The following is a 25,750-nucleotide window of genomic DNA, read 5'->3' as shown; positions in this document are numbered from 1 at the left end:
CTAACCCTAACCTTAACCAACTTCGAAAGAGAGCGACTTCGAAAGAGTCGCCAAGCTTAACAAGTTTGTTAGGAGTAACGCTTTTGGCGCTGAGAGAAACGTCAGTGGCCAATCAGATCGCGCAAACCGAACGCGGAAGTGAAACTCCGTTGAGGAAATATGCGTTATTTTTAAACCTAGCCCCATTTTGCGGAGACGCTCTCTGATTGGCGACTTCATGTTTCTACACAACTTAGGCACTCTTTCGAAGTTGGTTAAGGTTAGAGTTTATCTTAGAGCAGGGCGATAGAACACCAGCCCTGATTCCAAACTCTAACCTTAACCAAAACAGAGGATATGGAGAGGGCTTCAGCGTTCTTATTTTGTTTCAGGTAGGTGCTCTTTGGATTAAATCCGGGGTAGGATTCGCTTATAAAAGAAAGGTTGAGATCCAAGGCAGCTCTACAATTTTTTTAAAAGCCTTTATTTATTGGCTTACATTATTTAGAAAAATCTTTTTAAAAAACCGATATGTTTCGGCCTACATGGCCTTCTTCAGGGTGTTAACCTTAACCAACTTCGAAAGAGTCACCTAAGCTTAACCAGTGATAAACTAGGCGTTAGGTAGTTTGCAGGCTGTTAGACCCGGAAATGGGCAAAGACACAGCTCGTCACGCCATTGGGCGCACATGTCAGTGGCCAATCAGAGAGCGTCTCCGCAAAATGCGGCTATGTTTAAAAATAACGCGGAAAATATACAGGCAACCCGAAGCCTATTATGACGTGTGGGTGTGTGCCAATCCGTCTGTGTTCACGGCGCGTTGTGCTCCTACTAGCCAATAGCTAACGACGTTAGCCGCGATCTCTCACAAATGCGGACGGCAACGTCAGAGAAACACGTGTAACGTTTTAAGCGATGTAACTAGTGTTGACTTGAGTCGTTATTTATACTTTAAAGTGACACAGACCATGGGTAATAATGTGCAACCACTGTTTATCGTTTCAGCAGCACTCCGGTTACTACCCACCAGCTACTAGTCACTTAAACGTGTAAACAATAGAACCATCATCACTGCGACAGGCGCAGGAAGTCCCCGGATGAGCGAGCAGGCCCAGACAGTGTTGCTGCACATGTGTGTGAGGTCAAGAAGCACCGAGCCTCACTGAGAGTCTAGCTAAGCTAGCCGTGTTATACTATCAGTTATACAACTAAAGTCGTAGTTCGCTAAACATGTTTGGTACTTCGCGATCCGGGGGAGTTCGAGGAGGTCAAAACCAATTCGACTGGGACGACGTGAAAGGCGACAAACACAGAGAGAATTATCTTGGTAAGTCGAAATTGCTACCGTTAGCACTTAGCTCATGTGGGGCTAACACCTGCTATCTATCGGATGGACACGACGTGTCATAGACTTAAAGAGGATTACTTGCTGCTGAAATCGGTGTTCTAACTTCCCGCACGTCACTCATAACTTACCTATTCCATTAGCGCACAGGTCCCTCATTGCATCGCTTGTCGGCTGGTGAGATCACCTGCCACAGATAATGTCCAAATGTTGAGGCGATGTTTTCCCCAACGAACAGATCGGCTCCTCTCATGAAGCTGCTGCCTGTGTGTGAGGATGCCAAAGGCTACGTAGCATTCATTGTTGTCACCACCTATTGATGGCTGTGAAGCAAACGTAGATAAATCGGCTTGATACAAAAAACAATAGCTTGCCTCGGATAGTGAGTACTGACTTGCAGACATCCTAAAAAACTGGGTTATAACATCATAATAGGGCACTTTAGAGTTTTTTTTAATAGCATGACAATAAGCTCAACGGGTCACTTGGAAAGACTTGCACTTGTGTTTAATGGACAATGTTTGTTTTCCAGTGCTAGAGTATTATATTGACCTACGGTATAAATCTTTCCCAACCCTTTACCTAGCCCCTTACGTGTGACTGCGGTTTGCAAGCCTGGGGCTTTTGTGACCGCAGTCACTTGCTGGTGGGACGCGACCAGTTTAAAAAATAACAACCAAGCATGATCGCGGGGCTGGGGGTGTGTCAAAAATATATCGGATATGAATTTCAAAGATACCCAGCGTACAATATGGGTTTAACACAGCTTTACAGTGGGGTCTGGAAGCTCGGAGTTGCTAATAAACAGTTTAAATCATTGTTAACGAGCCTTGTATTTCCGCCTGTAATGCCTGGACCAGGCAGTCAAATGCCTGGTGCGCATGCGCGGTGACACCAATGGCGGAAATACATGGCTCGCTCTGTGAGTACCACTCGTGGAGTAACAATGATTTAAACTGTTTATTAGCAACTCCGAGCTTCCAGACCCCACTGTAAAGCTGTGTTAAACCCATATTGTACGCTGGGTATCTTTGAAATTCATATCTGATATATTTACACCCCCAGCCCCGCGATCACGCTTGGTTGTTATTTTTTAAACTGGTCGCGTCCCACCAGCAAGTGACTGCGGTCACAAAAGCCCCAGGCTTGCAAACCGCAGTCACGTAAGGGGCTACCCTTTACCATGTTATTTTCAGGGAACTCTTTGATGGCACCTGTTGGACGCTGGCAGAAAGGAAAAGACCTGACATGGTATGCAAAAGACAAAAAAGGTGGCACACCTTTGTCCAGGGAAGAGGAGCTCGCTGCTGTGAGGGCTGAAGAACATGAAGCTTTGATGGCTGCCTTGTAAGTGTCATGTCTAACAAACAACAACTTTAGAAATTCTGGAACAAGTCTATAGGTCAGAACATCACTATAACATTAACCCCCTTTTCCCCTAGAGGGCACAAGAATATAAAGAGACAACCAACTGGCCTGACCAAAGAGGTAGTTCACATTTTCTATTTTTCCTCATTAGATGCCTACACATTCTTGATTGTTTTGCCCTCTGGAATGTTTCAGTACAATAAACCCTAGCTTATAGAGTTATTTTCTCCAACTTTCACACCAGGACCTTGCAGACGTATGCAGGAGGGAAGATGTTGACAGCGAGGAGAGAGATGTGGATCGTATCTCAGGCCTGGGAAGCTCCAGGTGACTATGTCTCCCTAATAACAAAATAGCTATTTTTTTATTATTATTATTTTTTCTTTTCTTCTATAGTATAAATGTACCAGTACCACCAGTATTATGGCTTAAACACAACATGCTAGAAGGGTCATGGACACACATACTGGTGGTTTTGTGTTAGTCTGGTATGTAATTTACCTATTTCAAGCACTGCCCTCTTTTCTTGATCCTCTAATCACAAAGCACATCTTTTCAAGCACATATTTGTTTTTATTTCTTATTTTTATCAGACAATTTTTGCAGTGTGGAGTTCTCTCTCCTGATTGGATGACGTTTGGTGAGAATGGGATACCAGAAAATCTATTTTCTGTTTACTGCACAGCGGAGGGACTGCAAGACCCATGTTACTGACCAAAACACTCTATATCAGTGATGACAGTCGCAATGTACAGCTATTATTTTTAAAGAAAATACCACTTACAGCACCTTTTTAAAATGTCGAGCAAAGAATTTTTTATAATATCATGCTAAAGAGGTTTAGTTGATTGGCTGAAGCTATCGATTATTTTAGTAATTGTGTCGATTACTATATAATTTTGCTTTATTAAAGAGCAATATTAGTATACAAAAGAGAAAATAAGACCGGTCTTTGTTTGTCCGAGGGAAGTAACAGGTGTGATTGGAGGATCAAGAAAAGTGGGCAGGGCTTGAGATGGGTCAATTGTAATAGATTGTGATAGGAGTGCACTTACAAGTGTTTTCTGTCTACAGTGCAGGGTCACGGAAACTGGCGCTCTCTGAAACGGAGAAGGAGGCTGCTAAAATAGGCCTGTCAGTTTTCACTGTAAGTTGTTCGACATCAGCTTTTTAAGTATGATGGATGTGAATATTCCTACTTGTCACAGTAAGAATTACAGCATTATCACAAAGAAGATTGTACATAGTTATAAGAACCGATTTCTCCACAGCACCACAAGACTGAGGGACGTCTAGAAACGTCCACAAAGACATGCGATAGTGTACAGAAAGAGGAGACTGAGCAAAGGTGAGTTTACACTGTCCACACACTAAGGCCTTTGAAACAACTCTCACACATACCCCAATTTTGATGTCTTGGGGTTTATCTTTCCTATAATTTAAAGCCTTTATCCACTCAAAATTATTTGTTTACATTTAGTTATTTAGCTGACTCTTTTATCCAAAGCAACTTACAAGTTCTGTACAACAAGTCAGTAGGAAGGGTACAACTCTGAATGCAAGTAGTATAGGCATAGTAGGTACTAGGTAGTAATATAGGCAAGGTCGATTACTTAGTGGCAAAGTGCATCATAGTAAAATAATTATTGAACAAAATCTGTTAATAGCCATGCTCATAATAGGCATTGAAACATATTTCTTAGGATAGTTTGATCGAGTATAAAAATAATAAAAAGTAAAAGATATTACGTGAGGTACAGTTCATATACATGGATTAATTGAATAAGGTCCATTATACTTGCAGTGTCCTGTCACTGTGCTGGAGTGTCCCGTCACCAGGGATGCGTTGCTCATCGGACGGGGTTGCACGGCCTGAGTCAGACCATCATTCACACCAAACCTGAGGGGAGGGGGCAGGGAGCTCTGTGTCTATTCCATCCTATCCAACCATCCACTATACTACACAGTAAAATACTTAAGCACAAAAGCCATTCCATGCAGCACTGCAGAATGTGAAAGGGGATTCAGCGCCATGATCACCCCAACTACAATGAACACATTGGGTGCCATGCAGTATGCCCATCTTTACCACTCCCTGCCAGTGCTGTAAGCCTATGGAGTGGCTCACCTTCTTTGCAGGGCTATAACTTTTTAAATATTATAGCTATATCGACATTACTATGGCCCATTCAACATCGGGTATCTATCGTTCCGGATGTGGGAACTAGGGATGCACCGAATGGGAAATTCTTGGCCGAAACCGATACCGAAAATAGAAAACAGTTGACCGAAAGCCGAAAGGCCGAAAATGATTCATAGAATAGATTTTTTTTACCAATGTTGTGGAACATTATGATTATGGAAAAATATATGATTATGGCAAAACTTAACTTAAATAATAAATAATCACTATTATGGGTCCATAAAACATTTATTCAGCACTTCTGAATGCATACAGTACATTAATTCCATCTTTTCTCTGGCTGCCGCAGCGGACATCTGTGTTCTACTGAGCGCACCTTTCTAGTCGCCAGCTGAATGTGCTCGCTTGACTCGGCACAGTAGACCGCGTCAAAATGTGAATAATATGCATATTAGATCACTCAGTGATTAACCGCGACGGGCATATGGTGAATGGGGATGTAAAGGCATGTTGAAGACGCATTTGTTGGACGCGTTGCGCGCAGAGTTTACATGGAGGCGGCGCGACTCCCGACAGCACGACATCATCACAACAACACGCGAATGATATGCATAGATCACTCCTACCGCGACGGGCATAATAGTGAATGAGGATATGGAAGCATGTTGAAGACGCATTTGTTGGACGCGTTGCACGCAGAGTTTACATAGGGGCAGCGCGACTCCCGACAGTACGACATCATCACAACAACACACGAATGATATGCATAGATCACTCCTACCGCGACGGGCATAATAGTGAATGAGGATATGGAAGCATGTTGAAGACGCATTTGTTGGACGCGTTGCGCGCAGAGTTTACATAGGGGCAGCGCGACTCCCGACAGCGCAACATCATCACAACAACACGCGAGGTTGTTTCTGTTTCTGTGATATATTTTCGGTGAAAAAACTCTTTCGGCCAAAAGCCGAAAGGCCATTTTTTGCCATTTTCGGCCGAAAACTTTCGGTGCATCCCTAGTGGGAACGTTATATTTTTCCATTCATACATTGTCGTGTTAGTACCATCGAGAATATAAGTGTTTTTAGACTGTATAGCAGTAATTCCTAGAATGCGCGCTATAGGCCCCGACGCGTATTATACATTATCGATTGGCGTTTCGTCCCTATACACGCTATATAAAGAATGTCAAATGCATATGATCGCTATACATTATGCTCCATCATGCGTGAAGGAAAGGGGGGGGGGTCGTTTATGATTCCTTGATTGTCACTAACGGCTTTCTTTAGTAAGACACCATACGTTGATCGGACAGATTGCAATGAAATAAATGGACAATCGAGCTGGAAATAACGTTAGATTCCTCTGGCCGATGCGTCTGGAGAAAAAAAATTCCAATTATTTGACGTCTATCTGCTAAATCCATTTTCCGTTTGTATGATGCAATAAACGCCGAAAGCATATTGATTCTTGCGTCTCGAAAGCGATCCAATGCACTCGAGGTGTTTATATTGATCCACGTTACAAGATATCTCTGTCGGAGCTTTTTCCCAGATGCACCGAGCGCCACTTCCGGTTTAGAGTGGAGTGTAACTCGCCCGAAATCCACCAGGCGGCGGTATTGAGGCGTTGCAATATCAGACAGGGTCCAGCTGGCTCCCGGAGGCTGGATGAATTATGACTGCCAATAGCAAATAAAAGAAATAACGATCATAAAAACGAGTTTACTCGTTGTTGGCACTCAACGCATGGCGGCCAATAACGAGTATACTCGTTATTCGCAATTCATGTGTTGACTTGAATTTCATTTAAAACATTGTTTGTTTTTCCACCATATCTGTTGACAATATAATTTCTTTATTTATTGAAGGCTACATCCTGTGCGCACGCGAGGGAACATTTATGCGTGTGCACGTGGCGTCATTAAAACATTGTGCAACCAGCTTTGAAATCAGCAACGCACCACTGCCCGTCACTGTGCTAGAGTGTCCTGCCACTGTGCTGGAGTGTCCCGTCACTGTGCTAGAGTGTCCTGCCCAGGGCTGTACGTTAACTTTTTTTGCACATAGCACTGGTGCTACAGAGGTTGATAGTTTTGTAGCACAGGCCAAAATCTTGTAGCACGAGTATAAAACGTCTCTAAAATCTCTAAAAACAACCACAAGTAGTGCAGTTCATTACTTAAATAGGTATGTGACTGGCAAGGGACATGAATCTTGCATACAGGGCACACAAAATCCAAACTTTAACAAGAAATGCTTTTAGACAAATTCTTTCTTTATTTGCCCATAATGTAAAACAAAAAGAACAAGGACATAACCATATAACCGATATGAAGCAGTCCGAGACCAGGCAGCGCTGGTGTGGACTCAGATTACAGGGAAAGCTAGAAACCAACCTAGAAACACCTAGAAACCAACATAACAAATAGATATAATGCATACAAACACCTGTACATATTTGTGGAACCAAATAAATAAATGTATTATTATTATTATTATTATTATTATTATTATTATTATTATTATTATTATTATTATTATTATTATTATTATTATTATTCGTGTGTGTGTGTGTGCGTGCGTGTGTGTGTGTGTGTGCACTGCACACGTGTCACAGTTCCAGCATCATGTCTGCTGGTCACTTTTTCAGATCCACACACACACACACACACACACACACACACACACACACACACACACACACACTATTGCATTAATCAGAACTAAGTACAAGGAACTCTGCATGAATGAAAAGGGCTTTATAAATAAAATGAATTATTATTATTATTACCTTATTTGCATATTGTCTCGTTATTAGATAGATAGATAGATTGATTGATAGATAATTAATACTTTATTGATCCCGGAGGGGAATTTAAGTAGCCATACGATGGAGTTCTTTTTACAGAGTAAAATTAGCGGCTTAAATTTAGTGAACAGCATTTCTTCCTTGGCGATGCAATATGCCACATTCATCTTAAACTTTACCTCACGGAGATCAGCATCATCCGCTCTGGTCGTCTGTTTACTCAGCGAGTGCAAGAGGGTGCCGGCCCGCGCTCAGGAGTTTGTTTAGCGTTGAAGGCATCCCGGGCAAGAATGTGTCGATGGGACGTATTGTGTTTATTAATGTTATCCCTTTTTAGGATATTGTTACCCGCGAGTCAAGGGATTCTCTGATCGGATCTTTTCCGGAGTCTCCCGGCACCAGTGACAGAATAATAATACCTGTGCTTCCTCATTAAAAAATATCCACGGAAAATCATTTTCCCACTCTGCGTTATATCTGTACATCTTGTTAATCTTCTCCTTTTGTCTCGTTTCTATTAACGGTGGTCCCTCTCGGGCTCGTTTGGGGTTTTGATCTTGTACTTCTTTTGTTGGATTTAATACCTTAAAAAAGCGCTTCATCTTGTCGAAGTCACCCAGTCAGTGTACATTGAGCTCGCAACTTAGTCGCGGGGATATTGTTCGCTAGGGATTATGGGATTTGGTGTTTGATTATGGACTCTACGCGAGACGGGACATTGTTTTTAATCGCACGAGACTACAAGTACCAAGTGGATAGCGTGGCGCTGTGGTCCATTCAATTTACCGTCACACTTTTTTTTTTTTTGCTTGCTCCACGGGCCATCGCACCAGTGCTACTGAAGTCAATTCATTCATCGCACAGACTGACGTCAGTGTCGCACGTGCGACATATATGTCGCAATGTACAGGCCTGGTCCTGCCACTGTGCTGGAGTGTCCCGTCAATGTGCTAGAGTGTCCTGCCCAGCGTTTCCGTTAGCCGGTAATTACCGGTATTTGACCGGCAAAATCTGTTGAAGTCCGACATATTTAATCTCTCCGGTCTTAATGTCCGGTGAAAATAATTCCCTGAGTCGAAGCACAATTTGATTATTTGAATTGTATTAAAATAGGCTAAAATTAAATAGCCTATGCGATGAACGAAACAATCATTACATTTGTTTCATCGTTGCTTCACCAAGCAGGTATAATAATGTTGTCAGCGAGAGCTTAGTGCTGGGTTTTGCGAGTGCATGTGTAGCTGCAGAGCCGGAGCAGCAGCGGCCATTACAGCGGCCATTGCAGTACTCCAATTCAGCCATTGGCAATTCAATGTTGGGTGGGGGGCGCTGCTGTGCGGTCCCCAGATAGAGCCAGAAAAGAGCCAATAACAGCTGAATCTGCTGCTCTGCATCGACATACTCTCGCAAATAAGTCGTTGGGAGGTGGAGAGAGAGACGTCACGCAAACCCACGATAATGTTGCCATCTCTCTCTGCCAAATTTCTCAGTTCTTCGCTTGATATAATTAATACAAATGTCCAATATAACGGAATTCGGTAGCTCATAAAAATGTGATTATAACGGACTGCTGTTTATTATTGTCGGGCGACTGCCCACAGACACCTATTTGATTTAAAGTCGGCAGCAGCATGGAGTCTCGGGACTTATTTTATTTGGAATATAATGGCTTTATACGCAAAAGTAGCCTAGTTTTAAGTCAAAATATTATAAATCTACATGCCTGAGCGGAATTTCTCTCACTGAGGCCGGCAACAATTTTTTCTAACGGAAACCCTGGTCCTGCCACTGTGCTAAAGTGTCCTGTCACTGTGCTAAAGTGTCCCGTCACTGTGCTGGAGTGTCCCGTCACTGTGCTGGAGTGTCCCGTCACTGTGCTGGAGTGTCCCGTCACTGTGCTGGAGTGTCCCGCCACTGTGCTAAAGTGTCCCGTCACTGTGCTAGAGTGTCCCGTCACTGTGCTAGAGTGTCCCGTCACTGTGCTGGAGTGTCCCGTCACTGTGCTGGAGTGTCCCGTCACTGTGCTAAAGTGTCCCGTCACTGTGCTAGAGTGTCCTGTCACTGTGCTAGAGTGTCCCATCACTGTGCTAGAGTGTCCCGTCACTAGGGATGGGTACCTTTCACATTTGAACCGATACCGGTACCTGTGAATCGATACCGGTACCCAACGGTACCTTTTTTCGGTACTTTAGTCTCTAAACATTTTATCTACCTACCTCAGTTGTAAAAAAAAAAATCCAAACTTAATATTTAATAAATAAATAATGTATTATTATTACTTTATTATTATTTACATCTTACTAATGTAAAGTATTTTACAACTGATTAAACAAACAAACAATCTAGCAGCAATGAACTACGCTGCTGCTGATTGAGTATTCTAGCAGTTATTTTTGCTCCACCCCCGCTTGGAGAAGACCCGCTTTGCGGTGTGTGTGTGGCTTGTTGTTTACCGACGTCACATCCTCTACTCTTCTGTCCTGACTGAGTTGTGCCGGCTTGCACTGTAGCCCTAGGAGCTAACGTTATGTCCGACGGTTAGCTTAGCTAACGTCGGCTTAAGAACGTCAAATGGGTTACAAATATGTGAAACTATGGAAGGAGTAAGCCGACCGCTAAAAATAAAACCCACCGTGGCAGCGCGAGCACATAGCAAAAGAACGTTTGGAGATAGTGGTGTTTCAAGAGACTGGCTACAGTAATATGATGCTGGGCTGTAGTGATCCGTTGTTCCGTGTGATTGATTGATTGATTGATTGAAAACTTTATTAACAGATTGCAGAATGGGTACAATACAGTACAGCTCAATACACACAATTGTTAAGGGGATGCAGACCAGAGAAAGACTTTCGTCTTGTTTACATCAGGGTCCCCCATTTTCAATTCATCAGGACATATATGACATACATGACATACAGATAGTCAGTACTGCTACATCTATACATTTATGACATATCAGATTTGCAAATACAGTACTGTTTGTGATACAGAAGGAGTCAGGAAAAGGGAGTATATACATTTGACGTAGAAACTGTACATTGGAGGAGGTTGGGTGGGGGGGGGTTGGGTACACTGGGATATTGACAACCATACTGGGTAATCTACATTGGAGGTGGTTGGGGGGGGGGGGGGCACACTGTATATACAAGCAAAACTGTACATTGAGGGGGGGGGGGGGACACTGTACAAACAAACAAAATTGTACATTGGACTATTGACAAAACCTTACTAGGTAAATGACTGTACATTGGAGGGGGTTGGGTTAGGATATTTACAGGGGCCAGTGTTGAATTGCAGTCTCCCGTAGGTGTCCCTTGAGAGAGGTTTTGAAAGTGGGTAGTGATTCACATTCCTTTACAGCTTTGGGTAGGGCGTTCCACATTGATGTGGCATAATTGCGAAACGTGTTTAGTCCCTTATTTGAGCCGAATCTGGGTTTAACATGATTTGTGGAGCTCCCTCTGGTGTTGTGATCGTGGTATTCACTGACCTTTGGGAAGTATTTTGACATGTACATGGGTACCTTGGTCGTGTAGTGTATCTTGTAGACCAGGCCCATTGCAAGTTGCTGTACTCTGTCGTCTACTCTAAGCCATCCTAGGCGCAAGTGTGGCGCAAGTATGTAAAAAAGAAAAACAGAAACAACACGTTTGTCATCTGTAGTAAATAAATGAAGCTGGAATCCATTTGTGAACATGAACAGAGCCAGTGTCCCATTGTGTCCCGGATTCAATCTCCTCTCTAAAGACGCTCCCAGCGTTTCCGTTAGAACATATTCGTGCCGGTCTGAGTGTCCTGCAAGATTTCTATCACCGGACATATTCGAGATATTCCGGTCAGAGTTTTAAACAGCAGTCTATTATAATCACATTTTTATGAGCTAACGAATTCCGTTATAATTGGACATGTGTATTAATTACATCAAGCGAAGAATGAGAAATTGATTTGCAGAATCAAATTACTATCTCTCGCCTCTCAAGTTAGTGCGATACGCTACCAGCATCAAGCTCCCGCTGCAGCAGCTCTGTCACACGCACCCCCAAATGAATCTCGAGTCGACATCGCTTCACCTCGTTGTATCAGACACGTCACACATATCATAATGTTCAACTTCACGTATACAGTCATTAATATATTCCAAATAAAATAAGTCCTTCGATACTCCGTGCTGCTGCTGACTTGAAATAAAATAGACCGATACGCAGTCGGTCCGACACTAAACAGCAGTCTGTTATAATCACATTTTTATGAGCTAACGAATTCCGTTATATTGGACATTTGTATTAATTATATCAAGCGAAGAACTGAGAAAGCAGAGAGACGGCAACATTATCGTGGGTTTGCGTGACGACTCTCCACCTCGCAACGACTTATTTGCAAAGAGTATGGCGCTGCAGAGAAGCTGTTCAGCTGTTATTGGCTCTTTTCTGGGAACCGCACAACAGCGCCCCCCACCCAACATTGGCTGAAAATGGCTGAATTGGAGTACTGCTGGAATATTGCATTGTACTGCTGGTACTGCGGCTCTACAGCTTCAGAAAAGTCCGCACACCCAGCACTAAGCTCTCGCCGACAACGTCGTTGTCATTATTAGAAGCAACGAGGAAACAAATGTAATGATCGTTTCGTTCATCGCATAGGCTATTTAATTTTAGCCTATTTTAATACAATTCAAATAATCAAATTGTGCTTAGACTCAGGGAATTATTTTCACCGGACATTAAGACCGGAGAGATAAAATATGTCGGACTTAAACAGATTTTGCCGGTAAAATACCGGTAATTACCGGCTAACGGAAACGCTGCGCTCCGTGGCTAGGCTAACAGCCATGTCAGACAGAGCAGATGTGGAAACTGAGCTACACTTTCTAACAACTGCCCACTACCAAGATAGATATCAGAGACATATACTCCCCAGTCCCCATGAATTGCAAACACCCAAAGAGAGTTTGAAAACATGTATTGTGCCTTAACGTGCGGGTTCGTTTTTGCGGTCAACAAAACGTGACGTCATCGGATTTTAATTTTTTTTGCGCATAGTACCGAAAGTTGGCACCGGTGGATCTCACGTGAATCGATACTCGGTAGTACCGACGTGTTTCGGTAGGTACCTTTTTAAAAGTACCGAATTCGGTACCCATTCCTACCCGTCACTGTGCTAGAGTGTCCTGTCACTGTGCTAAAGTGTCCTGTCACTGTGCTAGTGTCCTGGCTGCCACTGTGCTGGAGTGTCCCGTCACTGTGCTGGAGTGCTCTGCCACTGTGCTGGAGTGTCCTGGCTGCCACTGTGCTGGAGTGTCCCGTCACTGTGCTGGAGTGTCCCGTCACTGTGCTGGAGTGTCCCGTCACTGTGCTGGAGTGCTCTGCCACTGTGCTGGAGTGTCCTGCCACTGTGCTGGAGTGTCCCGTCACTGTGCTGGAGTGTCCCGTCACTGTGCTGGAGTGCTCTGCCACTGTGCTGGAGTGTCCTGCCACTGTGCTGGAGTGTCCTGGCTGCCACTGTGCTGGAGTGTCCTGCCACTAAACTCAAGTTTAATATTGGAAAAAAACTTACCAATAGTTTTTTTATGCTTTCCCCGACTACAGTAATATATTTGGCCATTTCCAAAGCTCTGTAAAAAAAAAAATAATAATAAGAAATAACCATTCAGTACATTTATATCTGTGTTAATTTGTTATATTTAGTTTCACTATGTTAGAAAAGTAATGTTTTAAGTCGAGCCTGATGTTGCCTTGCACAAAAGAATGATCCCAGTCTCTTCCATACAGTTTATTAATTGAATGAATGAAGTTTATTTTCTGTCTTTGTTTACAACAAATCAAAAACACACTTGTGATCCTTTACAATTCTTAAAAACAAAATATATTTTAATATAAAAAAAAGAAACATGGATTAAATATTTTTCTTTTGACCTTTTTTGTGAAATAAAATTGGACAATGGGTATCGGATCGGTATTGGCCGATACCCAAACCCAGGTATCGGGACTGAAAAAGTCAGATCGGTGCATCCCTATTATAAACTACTCCAAAGCTTTATATTCTGCTTCATAGATCTTCTCCCTATACCTCCCAATTCCTTTATTACATTTGTGTCTGGATTCCTCTTTTCACATCCACATTTTCTGCCAAATGGAAAACACATGGCTCTGTGCTTTTTAATAGGGATGATCCGATCACGTGATCGGGGCCAATCACGTGATTTTCCGAAGATCGGGATCGGCAAAAAATAAATAAAATCTGCCATTTTTTTTCTTTTCTTTTTTTACTTTTTCTTTTATTCAACAAACATGACCATGTTCACGTCTTAAACTCATACTGAGGCCTTAGTTTTGGTTTTAAATTGCATATCATCATTCATTTATTTATTGTCACACAGAGCAGAAGAATTTTGCCAAAACAAACTAATAGTATCCAGCTGCAGAACAGCAGACCAGCCCCACTTCAGACCCAAATTAAAGGTGTCATGCAGTGCTATTCCTAGCACTATTTGGGCAACTTTACACACTTCCTGTGAGTCTATGTAACACATGTGTAATTTCCAAAAATAATCATTGTTTTATATTTCTAATCTTGTACTCAAAACCAGCATTTTTCAGCCTCATGAAAGCAGGCTATTATTGGCTTGGCTCCACCCACACTTTGAGTGACAGCCACCCACCAAATAGCTCCGCCCATCTCCCCGTCATTCCATCCAGGTGGAGGTCTTATTGATTGATTGATTGATTGATTGAAAACTTTATTAACAGATTGTAGAATGGGTACAATACAGTACAGCTCAATACACACAATTGTTAAGGGGATGCAGACCAGAGAAAGACTTTCGTCTTGTTTACATCAGGGTCCCCCCTTAGGTTTCAGGTTACATACAAAATGGTATGTCATAAATATAGAGATGTAGCAGTACTGTCTATCTATATATATATATGTTACCACTATTTGTAAAAGCCACAACCACGTTACCATATTTGTAATAATGTAAATCATTGTGTCGTTGTACATATTGTGTATACACCGTTAGAAGCTAACATAGGTTCCATCACTCTGAGAGTCCATGTTATGAACTATTACCACAGATATTTTCAGTTTTCAGGGTTGATCTAACAGTTTTGATTATGAAATCTCAGTCAAGGGTACCACAGGTCCTCTTCTCAGACCTGTGGGGCAAAGCACTGCACCATGCAAGCTACATGTCGCTGCATGTTGATCAATAGTAGCCCACTCGGTGCATCACAGTGGGCTACTATTGTGCTAACAACATGCTGCGACGTCTAGCTTGTTAGCCGGCATGAATACCCGATTTAAAATGGTTCTCTCCTCTTTGTATACCTTTGTCCTCACAAGTATTCTGCCAGGGAACTTATGGACACGACAATAGTAGTAGTTATAAGGTGTTTGAGCTTGTAACGTTAGTTAGCTCATAGCTATCGTGGTACACGAGAGCTATGAGCTAACTAACGTTACAAGCTCAAACGATAGCTATGAGCTAACTAACGTTACAAGCTCAAACACCTTATAACTACTACTATTGTCGTGTCCATAAGTTCCCTGGCAGAATAATTGTGAGGAAAAAGGTATACGAAGAGGAGAGAACCATTTTAAATCGGGCATTCATGCCGGCTAACAAGCTAGACGTCGGGGTATGTTGTTAGCACAATAGCTACCAAGCTAAGCTACGTTAGCTTCTAACGGTGTATACACAATATGTACAACGACGCAATGATCAAACACCTTATAACTACTACTATTGTCGTATCCATAAGTTCCCTGGCAGAATACTTGTGAGGACAAAGGTATACAAAGAGGAGAGAACCATTTTAAATCGAGCACTCATGCCGGCCGACAAGCCGGACACCGCGGTTGTTGTTAGCACAATAGTAGCCCACTGTGATGCACCGAGTGGGCCACCATTGATCAACATGCAGCGATGTGTAGCTTGCATGATGCGTGTGCAGTACACAGGTCTGAGAAGAGGACCTGCACATGATAGCAACCGGGAGCGTCGCGGAGCATTCCTAGATCCACTTCAACCAGCCGAGCGTCGGGAGCTCCAGCAGCTTGTCGATGTGCTAATAGCCTGGAGCCAGCTACCGTTAGCTTGCAGAGGCTATTAGCACACCGACAAGCTGTGTAGCCAGCAGGCTGAATGCTCCGCGACGCTGGTTGAAGTGGATCTAGGTAGCCAGCAGGCTGAATGCTCCGCGACGCCCCCGGTTGCTAACGCCGGCCCCGGCTGGTGCTAACTAGCTAGCGATCGCTCCCGAGTCCCGAGAGCTAACGCCGGTCTGTCTGTCGAAGAATGGAGGCGGGCATTACTAAAACCACAGAGCCAATCACATCACCGTGCGCTATAAACAGCGCCCTGTGACGTGCACCAGGTCGTCAAATCAACATGACCTGATTTACTAGAGGCAAACAGGGGATGGGCTGTAGCTGAGGAATTCGTCAATATAGTATTTAGGCCCAAAAACACATTGATACGAACTCCTATTACTATAATACAATGCTAGAGACTGAAAAATGACATTTATAACGCATAGCCCCTTTAAAAAAAATTATTTTTATTTTTTTTAATCCCAATTTCTCACATTACATTCACCCTGAATGTTGACGTTATCCAGGTGAAAAGTTAACTTCATAAATCATTTGATGTATAATTAAATCAAAGGAAATGCGTTTGGGTCTGAGAGTGTGGCTGGTCTGCCGTTCTGCAGCTGGATACTATTGGTTTGTTTTGGCAAAATTCTTCTGCTCTGTGTGACAATAAATAAATGAATGATGATATGCAATTTAAAACCAAAACTAAGGCCTCAGTATGAGTTTAAGACGTGAACATGGTCATGTTTATTGAATAAAAAAAAAAGTTAAAAAAAAAGTAATTTTTTTTGATCGGATCGGGAAATATCGGTAGATACTCAAAATCACATGATCGGGATCGGGAGCAAAAAAACATGATCGGGACATCCCTACTTTTTTATTTTTTATTTAAATAATAACATGTGCATCACATAATCTTTCATTCTCTCTACCAGGCATGAGAGCAAGAAGAAGAAGAAGGAAAAGAAGATAAAAAAAGAGAAAAAGAAGGAGAAGAAGAAGAAGAAGAAAAGGCAAAGAAGAGATTCGTCCTCTGAGTCTGAAGACGACGGGGAAAGGTCAGTCTACTTGCCAATTTTAGGAAATGCCCAATTTCTTCCATGTTGGGGGAGGCAATGGTTGCTATTTGTTGATTATATGAGAGATATATAAACAAAAGATTATTTTTTTCCCTCTTTTATTTAAAGTGGAACTATCTTATAAATGGCAGTTTCCAGTGTTTAGCATTGTTTTCTAGCTATGTGGGATTATATTAACCCTTTTCTCGCCAATGACGTGTTACCTCGTCATTCCCCGCGCTGCATATTTTTTTCTGTATTCGGTTCACTTTGACGATAGTAGAGTAGTATGGGCGGAGCTACAGGTGGGGGTCTGTTACTCAAATCGCATTCTGAGTATGGGCGGAGCCCAGCCACAAACAGCTTGAAATCTTGAAGTGGAAAAATGCTGCTTTAGAGTACTTGATTAGAAATACAAAACAATGAATCTTTTTGAAAAAAAACTTACAGATGTGTTCCATACTCACAGGAATTGTGTCAAATTGCCCAAATAGTGAAAGAAACCGTAAGATAGTTCCCCTTTAAATTATTTTGACTGGATCTTGTAAGTCACAGTGGAACTGTAATACCATTTATTTTCCAGTGTTTTACCTGCTCTACCACTGCACAGAAGTTAGGCGTTTTCTTTTCAAAAGTTACCAGATGTGGTTACAGGCAGCCACTTCTACTGCTTTGATACAGATGACTGATGACTGGCTTAAAGCTATAGATAACTCTATGCTGGTGGGAGCTGTACAGATTTTAGTGCTGCATTTAATGTGCTGGACCATTCTCTACTGGTTGAGAGACTTAAATGTTATGGTTTTAACTCTTCTGCTTTAAAGTGGATACTAAGTTATTTGTCCGCTAGATCACTGACGGTGTATCTAAATGGCAGCCTGTCCAGTAGCAGAGGTCTAGAGTGTGGCGTTCCGCAAGGAAGTTGCCTAGGACCTTTGCTCTTCTCTGCATTTACTAATGACCTATCTTGGGCTACCAAATGTGCTACAACAGTTCTTTATGCAGATTATTCGACATTCTATTACGCTGCACCATCATGCAATGTACTTAATGAAGTTTTGAGCAGAGAACTTAAAGTTGTGCATGACTGGGTAGTATGTAATAGATTTGTCCTTAATATCGCCAAGACTAAATGTATTGTGCTGGGAACAAGGCACAGGTTATCTACAAATCCAAAGCTTCATTTAAACTTTTGTAATCCGGCAGTTCAACAAGTTGAAAAATCCTTGGAGTGATGCTGAATTGCACTCTGTCTTGGTCTCAGCTATTAATTATATTGTTTTGAAAATGGGAAGAGCAATTGGTATTTCCAGGAAATGTGCTTATTTGGTTGCCCGTCCCCTTTTATGTCAGATACTTAGTGCAAAGTTTAGTTTAGTCATCTTGACTATTGCTCAGCGATGTGGTCATCTGCTGCCAGTGGTGACCTCAGGAAGCTCCAGGTGGTCCAGAACAGGGCAGCACGGTTGGTACTGGGCTGCTCACTACGGTCTAATGTGAGCAGTATGCATGCCCGCCTCTCTTGGCTTAACGTTGAAAATAGATAGTCTTTTAATATACTTGTGCTGTTCAAGTTGGTCATGAGCAGTAAAACTCCTGTTTTTATACATAAACAGGTTGTTTTTAGTAATACTGTGCATGAGCATTACACTAGCTGTTCCCAAACTTTTTTGGCCGTGCACCCCCTGTCACCTCCCAACCTAGCTGACGCACCCCCCAATGGGTTTCGGTTAGAAAAGATTGTTGCCGGTCTCCGTGCACAGATGAAGCTCACCTGTGTCAGACGCGCCTGAGACATTATTGTTTATTATTATTATTAAAACGTACGTTTTTTATTCAAACGTTTCTTGAATTTCATGATTTACACAGTGAAAATCCCCATTTGAAATAATGTATATTAGTTATATTTATTAGTAAAATAACACCATAGCACCGCATTAGCCTTTTCATGTCACGCACCACCTAGAGGGCGCTCGCGCACCACAAGGGGTGCATGCACCACAGTTTGGGAACCACTGCACTAGAGGTTTCAGTAGTGGGCAGCTTGATTTGCCAGGTCCAAAAACCAACGCTTTAAGGAGATCTTTTATTTTTAGAGCATTAACTCTTTGGAATAACCTGCCTCAAAACCTCTGCTGCATTTGCAGTAGATTCACTTTTTAAAATAATCTTAAATTGTATTTAACACTGTAAAGTATTTTTTTTGTTTTTTTTGTTTTCTGTTTCTGTGCTTGCATGTCATTTTAGCCATCTTAACACTTTCCCGGCCACTTGGATGCGTCTAATATCACTCTAGACGGCCAGCATATCAAAACAGACTTGCATAGTTTGTGAGGCTGTTTGTAGAGCTAAATCTATACTTCATAGTATTGCTATCTGTCCATTCTCATCGTCAATTGAGACTATAAACCGTCCCTTCAAAATGGCTTAAAGAAAAAAAAATCAATACGTTCTCATTTTATAGCATCTTGAATATAAGCGTTATAAGGGATTTGGTCTAGTATATTTCCTGGAAGTAGCTACTAACGTTATATCCAATGGCATTTCGGTTATACAGAAGCTACAGTTAAAACTCCAAGTGCATATGATCCGTACGATCCTCAACCATGAATGCATGAAAGGGGGGGGCGGGGGACGTCGTTTCTGATTATTGATTACCAATAACCGTGTTCGCCTCAGTAGCCACATTCATTGATCGGCTGGTTGAGTATGATAACAAGGCCTGATCAGCGTGGAATTTACGTGAAAAAGATCTTACAGTGAGCCGGTTGGATCCCCCAGACCATTTCCCAGTTATCGATCGTCATCTGGTAGATCGATATGTCCATTGGCTGATGATAAATTCCTTTACTGCACACTGAAATCCGCGATCCAAAACGTATTCCAAGCTACAGGCTGCACATCCACAATCCAGCTAACTGGAAACTCCATTGAAAGTAAAAAAAAAAGAAGGCACCGTTCTGCCACAGGGCACACTGCATTATCGCGACAGCGCCCCTAAGAGGATCTGGCCGGTAATGCACTTTTTCGAATTCAAAGAGTAGGGTACATCTGCAGTGCCGCTCGGCGACCTTGAATAGGTTATTAAAATGGAATAAAAGCCAAAACAACCTTGCCACGGACATGTCCGTGGTCGGTCCTCAACCGGTGGATTCGAAACACGGATATATACGTTGTTGGGTGGGAATGTGTTAATTGTTAGTTTCATTATGCATTGTGTTATAATGTGTGCAATAATAATTGTTTTTGTATGTTTTTTTTTGTGTGGACCCCAGGAAGACTAGCTGGGTGCTATCTATGGCACCAGCTAATGGGGATCCGTAATAAAATCAAAATCAAATCATGTTGGAAGAAATGGAGCTATACTGATTACAGAATAAATCCATTACTTTTACAGAACAATATACAGTAGTAGATTTAGGCCATTATATTGTTATTACTAATTATTTAAATAAAATCCTTTTTTCCCGCATTAGAGAAATCAATTAAGGCAGGGAATGAAGTTGCTTTGCTTTCTGCCACGTTGCAGCACAAGCTCTTGGTATCAGGTTTTCATAGTGACTAGTGAGTTATTCATGGATACCGAAGACGTCACTTCCGGGATGCCAGCCGCCATCTTTGTGACCTACTTTATTAGCGACATTGACCATCATGGCAGTCAACACAGCACATCTTAATGAGAGAGAAAGACAGCGATATTTGGAGAAGACGTCGATTATTGGTTGTGATCCATATTTATTACCTTCAACTTTATTTTGTCCCTTAAAATCAACGGAACGTCTGCCCCAACTTACTTTTCCCGACATCTACATCTATCTTGTACATAATCCATCCCCATTCACCGGAGAGAGCCTGAAGGCTTTCAAGAGCACCGATGCTTATCAATATTCCGTTGCAGGATGGGTGAACGACACCAAGATATGGCATCTGGAGACAAAAAATATATATGTAATCACAGGACGTGTAAGTAATTCAACAACCATTATCAACCGTGTTATTTTGGTGGTGGTTAACGTTAAGTCTAGAGTGCTAATGTTATAGAGAGTAGTGACATTATGCGACTTTCCATGTTGACTGCCAGAACGTTAAGCCTTAATACTAGTCTTTAAAACAATAACGTTAGACTAACGTTACCACACAAGTTCAAATATTATATCGTTATGTATTTGAACAATTTTGTTAACAGTTGCAGTTTAGGTGAATTGAATGATGGGGTGAAATGATGAATTGAAAATGGGGGACCCTGATGTAAACAAGACGAAAGTCTTTCTCTGGTCTGCATCCCCTTAACAATTGTGTGTATTTAGCTGTACTGTACCCATTCTGCAATCTGTTAATAAACTTATCAATCAATTAGGCAGTTTAATATTTTATTCTGTATTCTGTTTTCTAATAATACAAAGTTCTCTAGGCTATATTTATTTTTTACTGGCAGGTCTAAGTTAATTAGCCAGTATCGGTATTGGTGCGTCACACCATCAATGCTCTCTGAGAATCTAAAAGTGGCTGCACTTACATTCACGGGAGAATTCCATTCTTAAATAAAGGTCATCTACAGTCTGAAGAGGGAAAGGAGGGCTTTTTGTAACTACTGTTCAGGTGGATATTCATTCATGGAAACTGGGATAATCAAGTGTAGCCCATCAAAGGTTGAACGGATGAACCTGAAGGAGGCCTTGACCAGAATATGGCCAATCGGCAGCTTGGAAATGTAATAATAATAGTAATACACTTTATTTGTATAGCACCTTTAATATAAGAGTTGCAGCACAAAGTGCCCCACAGCAGCAAAATATACATAAAATGAGTAATCCTAAATTTCCCCAAGGGGATCAATAAAGGAATATCTTATCTTAAAATAGATAGAATAAAAGCAATGCAGATAATAAGGAAAAAGGTTCAAAGCAATGCAGATAATAATACAAATATTGTGTCACAGTTTAAAACCTGACAGTCTTTCTTCCTGTTTGATACCCACACAGTTTAAAACCTCAGTCTTTCTTCCTGTTTGATACCCACACAGTTTACTACTACTGATGACTTAGTAGCCGGTGGCGGTCAAATTATGTGATGTTTTAAAGACCACAGCTTCCTCCCCTCGCCACTAGATGGCACTGAGGGACTGTCTAACATCCGACTTTGGTATTGTTCTCTCTTGAAGATGGGAGTCCAGGGGTCAAGTCAATCTTTATTATTCCTAATAAATGGCAGCGTCCTCATTAAAAAGCACACTAAGAAAGGGGGCGTAACCGCGAGGAGTTAAAAGTCATAGTAATCGTTGTCTCTGACACAAAAGAAGCCACCTTTTCCCTCTTTCCCCCTCCTGTCGTCCCTCCTACAGCACAGCTTGGGCTAAATGGATGCAAATATTCTGCATTCTGTTTTTAACTGCGACCAAGCGCCTAGTATAAGTTGGTTTGTCGGTCAAAAAGAATGGTGTGCGTACATGAAATGTGCCACCAATCCCACCATGATGAATATTGGTGCACCAACACATGACAATAAATATCACACCAATTGGCCAGATGGTGGCGCTATAATCAAAGGGGGAAAAAATGGAGAATAAAGTGACCATGTTTAATTATGTCATACTGAAAGTTGCTAGGCCAAACCATATGACCGCCACAAATCAAACAGGAAATGAAGCATTATTTATGAATGCTTTGTCTGATTTGCACCCAACAAGTGTGTGCTTCATCAAGAGATGTGTCAAATCTTGTCGCTCGATCTGAATCTGAATCGGCCACATGGTGGCGCTATTTACAATAAATCACATGACCGGCCATGAAATTTAAACAAATCAGCAAAAGGGGTATCTTATAAAAATGCTATCAATGTAATCCCTGATCACGTGTGTGTGTGTGTGTGTGTGTGTGTGTGTGTGTGTGTGTGTGTGTGTGTGTGTGTGTGTGTGTGTGTGTGTGTGTGTGTGTGTGTGTGTGTGTGTGTGTGTGTGTGTGTGTGTGTGTGTGTGTATATATATATATATATCCTTGAATCTTATAAGAGTACCATTTGACCTGATGAGGATCCACATAGGATGGATATTTCCTTTTAATAAAGGTGTATGCATGGAGTTTGTAGTGTACAGGCTTTCTGCGTGACTGCACATTTGTTTTGTGAGGAAAAAGCACTTTAATTAAAGTGATTGGATCTGCAACCCTTTAGTTTTCTGCAACAATTTGTCAATAAAATCATCTAATCGATTACTCGATAAAATCCATGAATATCGACTTGAGAGTTTCTTTAGCCCTAAAGTTACATTGAACACGCATCTAGCTAGCCTTCGTCTACAACTTTGCCACTAGATAATTGTATAGTTACTAGTTGCAATGCTCCGGTTGAGGCATATATCAAGGCAGCAAGAGAACAGTAGGAATGGGGCGTTTCCTGTAGCCAAATTGGTCACAGCTTACCATAAATTACATGCTTGTTAACGTAAGACATTATTAGCGATATTCAATAAATGATGTTGGGGGGGGGGGGAGATACAGATTGAACCCAAAAGGTCATTCAATCTGCTGTCTTTTCTTTCTTAATTCCATTTAGGGAATTCTGTATTTCAGAATGACTTAAGTGTGTTGGAATTTATGGAACCTGTATGATTCACAGGATCTTGAATGCAGCTTGGGTTGGGGGGGGGGGGGTGAATGTCACGATTGGCCCCTACAGGCAGCCACCATCCCCGGCCCTCACACCAGCCTCCATGACTCCCGAGTCCCACCATGTCCCCAATCATTGATTGCTTGTTTCTTCTTTTTTCTTCCTCTCCTTACCCTTCAGGCGCAGAAAGGACCACCATCATCATAATCCATCATGCCGCAGTCAGAGTGGAGCCAGACCCCGTGACAGCCATTCAAGGGGGGGGCCAAAGGCCGAGCACCGCCCCTCCTCCCCCCACTGTCGCCAGCAGCGGCGTGACACAGACGCCGCCGACGGGGGGTCCCCTGTCCCCCGTCACCGTGCCGGCCACAAGGCGGCCCCCGCTGCTGCCGCACAAAGCCACAGGCGGCGCCACGACACCGACTCTGACGACTAATGTTCCTCCCCACCCCCCCAATCAGAGGCACGCGGAGGGAGCGCTCCAGCCTGAATGGTCTCTCATGGCCTCTCACCACTGTAGGAACTTGCAGCCTGAATGGTCTCTCATGGCCTCTCACCACTGTAAGAACTTGCAGCCTGAATGGTCACTCATGGCCTCACTGTAGGAACTCGCCGTGGCTAACTAGTGTCAGTGGCACACCGAGCTCACAGGGTTCCAACGTTGTTTCCATGGTAAACCGGGAGGTTCTACACAAGGTTCTCGGAACACAGAGGCAGAGCTAGCGGCACTCCCTATTGTGACTGGACGAGAAATGCGTTGCCACATCCGTTAGACCTCATGTGCCCCCGGACTGCCCCAGTGGACTGGATGAAAACAAGTCCATCTGTACTATCAGCAGGATTTTTGCCAATTTGTTTCTAACTTTCTTTTTTAAAGCAACACAATCAGTAGGTCCAGGTGTCGCCTTCTTTTTAAATACAACACTTATGAGATTTTTTTTGTTTAATATTTTGTGCTTTTTTTAAACAAACATTTCACCAAGTGTGAGTTTGTCTGGCACCAGTCCACAAACATATTATTTTAGGACATCACTACCAAATGTGAAGGTTTTCTGCATTACTAGAAACAAATAGAAGTTTGAAGAAATCAAAATGCACGTCATCTATAAGACTGGAATTCTGTTGCTAGGGAAACACTTTGGACCCGAATTGTATTTCCTGTCAACTATCGCATTAACGAACACTGCCAACAGGAAATAAACACGGGTACCTTTTCAGAATGTCATTGTCATTTTGAAACAGTCTATAGAAGTGATAACTTTTCATTCAAGTGAAACGAGGACTATTCAGGGATATGGCAACTGGCACTTAATGAAATGTCGAAAGTGTTTATTCAGGTGTCACCCATGAATTGCCCATACCACCTGCAGTCTAAAATAAAATGGGAGCCAGACAATTGAATGTTTCTCCTCAGTGTCTCCTCTGTTTGAAAATCCTCTCAGATGCTCCCCGATGCTTCCCTCTCCTCTTCCCACTGTGCCTCTCGCACCACTCAGCAGCTCCTTTTCTTTTCTCCGCCATGCCAGCACCTCCTTTGTCCCTCCCTGTTTTAGGTTCAGCTCCCTGGCTGGTGAGATACGATTGGAATGCACTCCACTGGTCATAATGGAGTGTAGTGTTTGCATTTGCCTTGAATTGGGTCTGAAAGAGGGCATTCTGCTGGCTGGCACCTGGGGGTGCACTAAAAAGAGCAAGGCATTCACAAAGAAGAGTGCAAAAAACCAAGCTGGTCCTTTTATATGACCGAGTACCGTTAGGACCGCCACACACAAACCAAGCTGATGGATCAGCAGGAGAGGAGGCCAGACAAAGCCAGCCTGTAAGAGACCCAAGACTCTGGCCCCCTCCCCTTCCACGACCACCATACTCTTCTGCCATGTTTTATAGGCTTGGCTGCGTTAACCATAGCAGCCTAATCAACCTGAAAGAACGTTGTCCTAGATTGCTCCCCAATTGCACCCCCTTCCAACTCTGGCGCCTGTGCTTATACCCAGTGTAACACGCAGGCCTGGATATCCACATTTATTGCTGAATTAAGACAGCGTGGTCACCTTGGGACGGCCCAGTTCTTAGGTCAAGGCTGATTCTTGAGAGGCTGTAATGATACTAATTTGAGGCCCATTGTTAAATTAGGGTATTGGTTAATCTGGGATTCAATATCTGGTTATATTCAATTGCTAAGGTAATTGAGTTTTTGCAGTATTGTATCCTTTTCCTTTTCAGCAGTAAAGCTTTGGCATTGTTTAGATTACAAAAATGCTAGTTTTATGGGTGAAGTAGAAGGCTAAAAAAGGGAGACAATTTATTAAGAAATTGATTGTTGTATAAGAATGAAAATCAAATACAGA

The 25,750-nt window shown here is 42.4% G+C and overlaps 1 protein-coding gene across 2 annotated transcripts; it reads left to right on the top strand.

Moving 5' to 3' along the window:
* The first annotated feature begins 249 nt into the window (after window positions 1-249).
* Window positions 250-25,629, top strand: cUnh1orf35 (chromosome Un C1orf35 homolog). Of its 2 annotated transcripts, none has more exons than XM_084327462.1 (8): window positions 250-371; window positions 2,522-2,672; window positions 2,768-2,813; window positions 2,938-3,020; window positions 3,768-3,840; window positions 3,965-4,041; window positions 16,677-16,799; window positions 23,583-25,629. In XM_084327462.1, exons 2-8 carry the CDS (start codon window positions 2,533-2,535, stop codon window positions 23,836-23,838), a joined length of 798 nt encoding a protein of 265 aa, XP_084183588.1. In that variant the 5' UTR covers window positions 250-371; window positions 2,522-2,532; the 3' UTR covers window positions 23,839-25,629. The 2 variants fall into 2 exon arrangements, with proteins under 2 accessions (XP_084183588.1, XP_084183587.1); XM_084327461.1 differs by lacking the exon at window positions 250-371 and adding an exon at window positions 848-1,307.
* Window positions 25,630-25,750: the final 121 nt, after the last annotated feature.

This window comes from Notolepis coatsorum (assembly GCF_963971535.1).
Source record: "Notolepis coatsorum genome assembly, chromosome: 13".
NCBI lineage: Eukaryota > Metazoa > Chordata > Actinopteri > Aulopiformes > Paralepididae > Notolepis > Notolepis coatsorum.
The sequence above is the reverse complement of the archived record's forward strand: the minus strand, read 5'-3'. Positions and strand labels throughout refer to the sequence as shown.